General features: G+C 39.4%; 1 protein-coding gene across 1 annotated transcript in view; it reads left to right on the top strand.

The window, feature by feature from the left end:
* LOC140164021 (uncharacterized) overlaps positions 1-10,096 on the top strand; it is a 22,667-nt gene that overhangs the window by 3,453 nt on the left and 9,118 nt on the right. The window contains exons 4-7 of the mRNA XM_072187301.1: positions 4,121-4,305; positions 5,872-6,475; positions 6,987-7,174; positions 7,864-7,999. Coding sequence (XP_072043402.1) covers positions 4,121-4,305; positions 5,872-6,475; positions 6,987-7,174; positions 7,864-7,999 — 1,113 coding nt within the window. The remainder of the gene's footprint in view (positions 1-4,120; positions 4,306-5,871; positions 6,476-6,986; positions 7,175-7,863; positions 8,000-10,096) is intronic.

The raw sequence follows: 10,096 nt of genomic DNA, 5'->3' as shown, positions 1-10,096 counted from the left end.
CCAGGCCCGAGGGTGTGACTTTGAAAACAACATGTGTACAAGTGTATTGATTGATTGATTTTTCTGCGCCTTTGGCTGCAACACTCTTGTTTTTGCTCTCCAACTTTACTTGATTTGAGTTGATTCTACTGCCAATTTTGCATATATTTTATATGCTACTGGAGGATAATCACCCAGGGATCAACTCTGTCTACTTAACTTTTCCTGAAATTTGGCTGATTTTTCATAGTTTATGAAAATCATTTTTGCTGAATTTTTCCTGTCTGAAACTAACTACACTGCAATAGTACTGCAGTACTGTGTTGTTCATCTTCACTGTTTTTCACAAATTTGCTACTAGGATGCACATGGCTGATTTTGTATTTGGAACTAATTTGGTCACCTTATTGATCCAGCTTGATTGATTATGGCTCCAATCATCAGCTACTCAAGATTGGAATTACTGGAGTTAATGCCACGTAAGTGTGAACTACCTCTCTCAACTTACCAAACTTTGAAAGAGCTACACATTTGTGGAGTACAACCTACTCAGCGTGGTTTCAGAGGAGGAAAAAGTAGTGTTCCAAACATAAACCCAGAGACCAGTAGGCCTGCCATACAGGAGCCTATAACTGATGATTCAACAAACACTTTTAACTTAAGTTTATGGAATTCCCAGTCAGTGGGTAACAAACCCATTTGTGAATATGTGACTGACCGTGACATAGATATCCTCTGTTTAACAGAGACGTGGTTGAGAAGAGACGATCCTGTGGTGATTGGAGAAATATCTCCCCCTGGTTACAGTTTCATCAACGTACCTAGAAACTCCAACAATCATCGAGGTGGTATTGGGATATTGTACAAATCTCAATTAAGTCTTGGTCAAATTAGAAATCACGATTTTCCAGACTTTCATTCATTTGAATATACCATTGTTTCAAATATGTCTCACTCAATTTATATTGTCTTGGTTTATAGAGCTCCCCCATCTGCTGAAAACCAGCTCACAGTTTCAGCGTTCCTTGATGAATTTGACACCTTCACTGATCATGTAAATCTTCTGCCCGGTAAAGTTCTCCTCTTAGGAGATTTCAATGTTCATGTTAATCGTCCTCAGAAATGGGATGTGAAAAGGTATAATACTAGCATTGAGTCAGTAGGTATGGTTCAGCATGTTGACCAGCCTACCCATAGGTCTGGAAATATTCTTGATCATGTAATCACAAGACCAAATGATTCCCTCATTGACTCCGTTAATGTTGATTCCATCACCTTCACCATTGATCACTACATGATCAACTGTACCCTTAACATGTGTAAACCAAATCCCATCAAAGTGTCTCAAACTTTCCGCAAATACAGGAATATTGACCATCAAGCCTTCTCTGTTGATCTCTCAGCAAAAATGGCTCCCATCATGCAAATGGAGTATACTAATGTTAATCTTCTGCTAAAGGACTTTAACACATCATGTTTAGAAGTCCTCAACACCCATGCCCCATCCATTACCAAAACAAGAACTGTCAAACATCGGCCTGGTTGGTATGGAGAGTCTATTGATATCGCTCGTAGGGAAAGGCGGCGTAGTGAGAGACTGTGGCGTAAGACTGGCTCTCCTGAACATCTTGCTGAATACACTGCAGCCAAGAAAGCGGTGAAAACATCAGTTGCTGGTTCAAAGACTATGTATTATAAAGAAAGACTTGAGAACTGTAGTCCTAAGGATATGTATCATATTGTAAAAGAACTTCTTAACAAAGACAGTAAGCCCATACCAGATGCTGATTGTCCCAAACAGCTTGCCAATCAGTTTGGCGAATTTTTGTGAATAAGGTTGAAACCATTCGTAATGAGGTTGACAATATTGGCACAGAATTTTGTAACAATGATAATGTATGTGATGTATTAGACAATACTTCAAATGTGAGTCCTAACATACCCAAGCTGAAATATTTCAATGAGGTTCCTGAAAGCGACTTGTTGAAAGTTATAAATAAGTGTCCCAACAAGTCGTGTGCCTTAGATGTGTTACCTACTTGGTTGGTTAAACAACATTCCACTGAGCTACTTCCTGTTCTTGGAAGAATTGTTAACATGTCCCTGTCAACTGGGACCTTTCCATCTGATCTCTGCAATGCCATCATAACACCTGTGTTGAAGAAACCTTCCCTCAATAAGAATGAGTTGAAACACTATAGGCCAGTTGCCAACCTGCCTTTCATTTCAAAAATAATTGAAAAGTGCGTTGCTACCCAAGTTCTGGATCATGTGAATCATCACCAGCTAGCTGAGCCTATGCAGTCTGCCTATAAGGCCCAACATAGCACTGAAACTGCGCTTGCATGTGTTCATAACAACTTCTTGTGTGCTCTAGATAAGCAGAAAGCTGTCTTTCTTATCATGTTAGACCTCAGTGCGGCATTTGATACCGTGGACTCTGAAATATTACTGCATAGATTAGATCAAGAATTTAGCATTGCTGGTTCAATTCAAACTTGGTTCAGAACATACCTTGACAACAGATCTTTCCGTGTATTTGTTTCAGGGGTGTATTCAGACAACATCGCTCTCAAGTACGGTCTACCCCAGGGCTCAGTTATAGGTCCCTTAGGATTTGTTTTCTATACTCATGTTGTCGGTCGTATACTTCGCCAACATAATCTGCAGTATCACCTTTATGCAGATGACATACAGGTTTATATCACTGTTGATCCATGCATCCCTGGAGATGCAGCTTGTGCCATCTTTAAGCTCTCTCAGTGTGTCAAAGACATCAACAAATGGATGGTGTATAACAAATTGAAACTCAACCCTGACAAGACAGAGTTCTTTGTTATGTCTTCTCCAAATCATGCTAAACGCTTACAAGATCTCAGCCTCAACCTTGATGATACTGTTATATCTGTATCGTCTACTGTGCGCATCCTGGGTGTCATTTTTGATCAAAATATGACCTTGTCTCAGCATATCACCAGTTTGAGTCAATCTATTAACTGGCAAATTCGCAATATTTACAGGATTCGCAGATTCATAGATTTTGATACTTGTGCTAATATTGTTAGATCTCTCATCATCTCCCGTCTAGACTACTGCAATCTTCTGTTAAATGGTATCAAACAAAAAGATTTGAATCGTTTGCAGAAGCTCCAAAACAAATGTGCCCGGCTGATTTACCAACAACCAAAATCTTGCCATATCACCCCCTTGCTCACTGACTTGCATTGGCTCCGTATTGATGACCGCATCAAGTTCAAACTTCTCCTCTGTGTGTATAAGTCACTGAATGGACTCTGTCCCCAGTACATGAAAGACTGCCTGGTGGTGAAAAACCTCGTCTTGGGTCAGTAACCACCCGTTCTTGTCACAACATGAACCTTGAGGTCCCTAAGACACATAAATGTGCTGGCGACAGGGTCTTCTCAGTGGCTGGCCCCAGAGCTTGGAATAATCTCCCAAATCACATTCGCAATTCTCCAACAGTTGAAGCCTTCAAATCTGCTCTCAAAACTCATCTGTTTCAGATTTCCTATGTCTAGTTTTCTTGATTTTTGCTTCTTTGTTTTTATTTTTATTGCGCTTTGAATCCAGCGGTAAAGGCGCTATATAAGTGTCGGTAAATGTAAATGTAAAAAATGTGTAGAAGAATATGTGGAAACAGGTAAATATCCGGCCTCTCACACCCCTGGATATGACCTATTCTAATAGGCTTAATATTGGATAATAGTAATGTCGCACCAAAGGGCTCTGACTGGCAAAAAAATGGACAGAAAAATTATGTTTACTTTTGGCACCACCCCCCAAGTTGGTCCTGGAGGGACAAAAAAAGTACCCCAGGATACATACTTTTCAAAGTTGTAGGGGTTCTCTTTATACATTTATGGACCTCCAAACATCGTCTTTCGCGTCTTGACACATTTTTTACGCTGACCTTTCTAAATTTCGAATTGCTGCCACGGGAAAACGAAATAAAGTATGAAGCTTAAAATTTCAGCATTTTACTTTCTCTACAACATCTACCACCACACAGAAAGAAAAAGAAAACAATTGAAGAGGCGCTGCGGTGCACATCCCTGGAGTTGACTTGGACATGCTCATATGATAATTATTAACTTACACGTCCTTGGTCATTCATTTGCAGATTGGTCTGATAGCGCAATGGTGTATTTAGGATCAGACATTGATAAGCTGATTAGCCATCCTAGAGTTAACCCCGTTTCCATCTATAACGAAATGTACATTAAGCTAGAGGACCCCGTAGTCCATGGTGGCATGCTAATGGGAATAGAAGCTGTGGTCGAGACACCTGGAATTTTGGAATTTAGAGTAAGCCATCTCTTTTTTTCTTTAACTGGTAACATTTCAATAAAATAATCAAGGTACAGATATAAGAGATAAGTTAATTCTGCTACAACATGATATTTCTTTCCGTGTTAAAGCTTTGCATTACGATTAGCTGGGTTTGAACGGTTAATATAGCAGTGCTGAAGCGCATTCTTTAAGAAATTTGTATCGTCTCTTGCGGTTCGACAAAAGGTTAGGTTTGGATTTGTTTGAGCCTCTTGACGTGAATGATATATTGATCCCAAGTCACATGACCCGAAAAGCTAGTCTCATCCGCAGCCAGTTTGGTTACACTCCCTCTACACAACCTGCCAATGACCACGTATACGCCGTTTCTGATTACCTAAGAGGGCGACAATGCAAAGTCAGAAACGATACATCCGGGAACTTGATTGAAAGTGTGTTGAACTTGTGGCTGTTATCAGCTGTGCGAGCAGCACGTGCTGGATGACGTCAAAGAAAAGTGTTAGCCAATCAAAAAGACCTCGTTCGTTATCATTGGCAGACTGTTTGTGTTGAGGGAGCGAAACCAAACTGGCTGCTGTAGCGACTACCGATAAGCTTCTTGTAGGCGGTGGGGGAGGGTCGCGTCTGGTGGGGGCGGCGGTCAAAGTCTTTGTTGAGGTCCAGATTAGCGGTTGCGATGTAAATGGCCTCCTTTACTCCCCCTGGTACCATCTAGGGTCCGAGTCTAAAATTTGGACATCTTTAAGTTATAGTTTGGGATGACACTGCTTACTGGAAGGGGAACTTCAAATCTATTTAGTGTAGCCGCAAATGAAGAGCGATTAAAGTGGTCCATTTCCTGTTCCAGGCGTCCACTATCAGAAGATAGGGTTTTGGTAGATGTTTCTTCCGTTGTCACGCAGTTAGACTTCGTTTTGAATTATTATAAAAGGTAAAACCAAATTGCGACACCTGTCATGTATGTACCTCATGTATGTAACTAATTATTATATGTGACCGTGCACGACGAATGAGCCGTAAATGGTAGCTTTTTTCGTTTCTACATGTGTCTCTTTTTCCACATTGTTTGTAATAAATATCAAACAGTCATAATTGGAGATCATTTCAAATCATCCCCAAGTCAACGAGATTCAGGAATATTCTCCCATTGTTAATTGTTGGTTATATATACCTAGACAAAATACAATGCTTTGTAATCCACCACTTGAACAGGATTTAGCCAAAGCAAACAAAGACCAGAGCTATTAAGAATTCAATAGACATCTAAGGTAGAAGCTTATAATCCTCTTCAGCAATAGGATTATTGATTGCTTTAAAAGGAGATACATGTCGCGCCAACTTAAGGTACCGATGAATATGACCTTCATGCACATTTTACACTGTAACTCAGAATACAATTTCGGATATTTACGGCTCATTCGTGCTGTACGGTCACATATTCCCAATGCCAAAAACGTGCCCTCAAATAATTTTTAAAAATCGGTTAACAAAACGACTACAGAGGAAATTTAAATTGATAATACCCACATTTTGTCCAATACGTGGTAGCGTTATATTATTACACCCATTTCCTTTTTTCAGATATTTCGACCTGTGGAAGGTTTCTGTGGTATAGCCAATGTAGACGTACATGCTCACCATTGCAGTCGTCCAATAAAATGTTCGGATTACGTTGGATCTCGGTACAGCTTCACAACGCAAAAATGTTTCAACGCAGACGGTATAATTCAGACTGACATACCATATGACGCCGACACATTCACTGTCCAAAGCACTTACACATTCGACACAGATGGCAACACTGGGCGTTTATATTTTCCCATTGACTGGGAAGATCGTTCTTGGTTAAGAAGTGGATGTGTTATAAGTTACAACAGGGTTGGCAGCACAGGGAAATTAGCCGCAGTGGATGATGGTGTTTCATGGGGAGATTCGCGTTTTAGTGTACTATCAACAGTTACACTTAATCAAGGGCTACCGAAAGCATCATACCAACATCTGTATCGGGGCGTGTTCTCCAAAACGACATTATCCCGTGTTCGGATAAACTATCCACCAAATTGGCCAGTTGGAACTCATGACGTAAATGTTTTTCTAAATAATGGGGTGGACGAACACGAATCGAAAGATACCGTATTTGTAACTGATGCCTTATATAACATTACTGTCAACGTGTCAGACTTTGGTGAGTTTTTAAAGAAATGAAGAAATATGGTCCCATCACCTAATACTCTAGTTTGAACACCTGCAGACAGCGTGAACCTAACCATACTCGTGTCATCTGAAGAACAACTTATTTGTTTTATAATAATGAGATGAAAACAAATGGTACAGATTTTTAAACGTTTCATTAAGTACAATAAGTATGTACTTTGAAAGTGAATTAATGTATGCAACTCAATATACAATAGAGGCTATCGATACATGCTGAAATAACAGATTGTCAATTGTGGGTCCATATTAACTGAATACCGCATGTGTCATAAGCATGTAGACAAGTGCATTGGATCCACAATATTATACTATTATTCTAACACAATTCTAAAGACAAACATTGCTAGGCCTACGCTCAAATGGGAAAACATACTCCCTCATTTTATCCTAAAAGATCTTTTACATTTCAGCTCAGTATGCGTAAACAAAATTATTGTATTTTGATCAGATTCGTTCCTCTGACTATATCTTTTACTTCTAAGTTTCTACCAATGAAAGCGTGGATCTGATAGCCACTGTGTACGATTTTGCGTTTTCGTTTGCGTGGGATTTTGGCGATGGGATTATCTTATACAACGAGTCAGAAGCCGTCAACCACACATGGACCACACATGGCTTCTACAACCTGAGTGTTACCGCACAACATCCCTATGGTGACAGGTTGTTCTCGGTAAGGACAATAATAAAGTTCCCCTTCATTTAAGCATAAAGACCTTATAATATACACTAAGGTCATATCTTACAATTCTATCCGTCAAAATGAACCAAAATTAAACACAAGATTGCCTCAATACTCTACTCTGCACGGGGTAGCTCCTCTAAACTCTTGAAATTAGCATTCCTGAACAGCCCAATTTCAGTCACGTTGTAACTCTAAATTCCCACACCCTTCCTAGATGGGAAATTCCATCACCCGAGGTTTTCAACACAGTGCAATATAACATCGATTTGTATGCTTTAAAACACCCAATTGGGCGGTCACAACAACATTTTGGTGTGGAGGGGACACGTGAATGATCGAATGAATTCTGACAATCACTTGGCCCGTTGGATTTGTCAATAGAATAGAGAGGATGAGCTTGCATGGGTTGCGATTTTTCTGCATGATTTACTTTCCATAATAATATAGGGATGCTAGGTTTCCTGCAATAGGATTTCCTACTTTTTGTTAATTCTAATGTCCGCATTTTTATCTATATTTAGCCCGTTTTGAGACTTTATAGCCCAAATTTGCGCACATTTTCAGACTTTTCCTGCAAAGTCACTTCAGGCCGCTATCATCCCTGATAATACCATTCCTATTTCCATTATGCAGGCTTCATCGAATTTCTATGTCCATTTTATCATTACACATTGCAGAAAGAAATTAAAGTAGAAGATCCAATATACGGATTCCAATGGACCGATTCTTCGCACTTGACCCCAGGGCCAGTTATGGGGATTGAGCCGACCTCATTTGGGGAAGACACTAAAGGATACTGGTTCTACACACAAGGTATCAGAAGAAAAAGTGTTTTATGTTTGCACCCACTTGTTACGTAACACAACATAATTATTCTAATTAAGCATCACATAGTACCGGCTAGATTCGGATGAACATTACGGGATAAAATGTTGTGCAACACCATGTAAATAAACCTGCAAAGTGCGAAGTTTTTCAGACTGTAATCATGAGGATCATATTATTGTTTAATTTTGTGTCGATTTCGTATCAATATTTTTAATTTGAAAAGGACATTGCAAATTATACGAGAAATATGTCCTGGTAAACATTCACGTCATATGACTTAAACTTACCAGACTTTTTTTGGGTGATTTACAAGCAAGTGCAACATTTTCTTACAGACGAATCCAATGTACGCATTCCTATACCTCAATGGCAGCCTTAGCTGGGTCCCTGTCGGGTATATCCCATCTAAAATATGAAATAATGCGTCCTAGGCGGGGATTTTATACTGTATTTCATCACCCGTGTTACACGTAGACAATAGAATGATGAAAGTTTACAGCACAATACAACATAATCCACCCAAATGGGTAGTCACAACACCAGTTTGGTGCACCGGGGACCCAGTCGTGGCCGACTAAATTCTGACCATCTATATGCATATTTCGCGCAATAGTTCAGCAGAGTAGCGAAGCAATTGAGCCCAATGTGATACATGCCACAGAATTGGCGTAAACTCTCCTAGGGACCATTATTATGAAAAGATCGGTAGCGAACATTAGCCATTTGTGCAATCCAAGGTCAAAGTTTATACAGGGGCAAAATTCAAAGTTGCTTAAATTTTGTTAAAATAAATTCCACAATATACCTGTATGTCGACTTCGCGTTTCAAAGTTATGAACAAACGGGTCGAAGGTCAAATCACACATAAATATATCTATATTCTAAGCAAATAGATCAAAAACATATCTTAAACAAGTCTACAAGCAATTTGGATGAACTGTACAGGTGTAATGGAACATTTCCCCCAGAACGTTTTCACAATAACGATATTCTCCTTCACATGCATACATGGCATATGCTGGCTATAGTACACTTGTTTATAACTATCACTTTTCAAATCCGAATATGTGGAATCTTTGTCAAAAAATAATATTGCGATTTTTTTAATACGAATATAATATGCATTTTAATAAAAGTGTATATCATATCTAACTGCATGTTTGTAATTCTTTATACAATACTGTTAGATCGATAGGCTCAAATTCCAAATAGTTATTTCTACACTAAAGCTATTATGTTAAGCACTACTCCTTTTTTTTCGCCAAACGACAAGTGTTTCTAGAATGCTGCTAAAAAAATGAATTTTATTTCATTTTTATATACGCCAAAATATTTTTTTATTTAAGCAAGTCAAGATCATTCGAAACTTCGCAGGCTCCCTCCTAGATCTTCTTGGATGAGTGACAAAGCCATGTCTTTCTTCAGCTTTCTTCAGCAGAAAGTCGATGATGATAACAAAGAGAAATGGGACAAGTACATCTCACAGAAGTACCCTTGTGGTAACTTCAAATTTCTCAGTCATAATGTCTCAAAATATCGGAGATCATGTCTCTGTCAATGTATTCGAAGGCTTTTTGAAAATCAATGAATATAAAAATATACAATGAATGTATAACTGCTGTTTCCTGGCTCCTTCCATCATTTTTCTCAAGATTTCCTTTTCGAAAACCAGCTTGATCCTTTTTCAGGATTGGTCAACAACTGGTCTGATTAATATTTACAAGGACCTCTACCAATTACGGTGTTAGCGTGTTCTTCAAACCCATTAGTACAATAAGACAAATCATCGGGTCACCCAAGGACAAGACCGATAAAAATGACATTACAGGTCCGGTATATTACATCCCGTGCCAGGGCAAAACTGTAACTGGGCAGTGAAAAGAAGCCTATATTGGCGAAACTGAGCGCTCTTTGAAAACACGGTTTTAAGAACATAGGATGCCCAGCAGTACATCATCAGAGGCAGTGGCGGCGCTGCCCCCCCCCTACTTTTCAGGCAAATCCCCGAATCACGTACATTTCCACATTTTGCGGCAATTTTGCCCCCCCCTGAAATTCACTTCCCCCAACCATGCCCCCCCC

The sequence above is a fragment of the Amphiura filiformis genome, chromosome 1, assembly GCF_039555335.1.
Source record: "Amphiura filiformis chromosome 1, Afil_fr2py, whole genome shotgun sequence".
NCBI lineage: Eukaryota > Metazoa > Echinodermata > Ophiuroidea > Amphilepidida > Amphiuridae > Amphiura > Amphiura filiformis.
The sequence above is the reverse complement of the archived record's forward strand: the minus strand, read 5'-3'. Positions and strand labels throughout refer to the sequence as shown.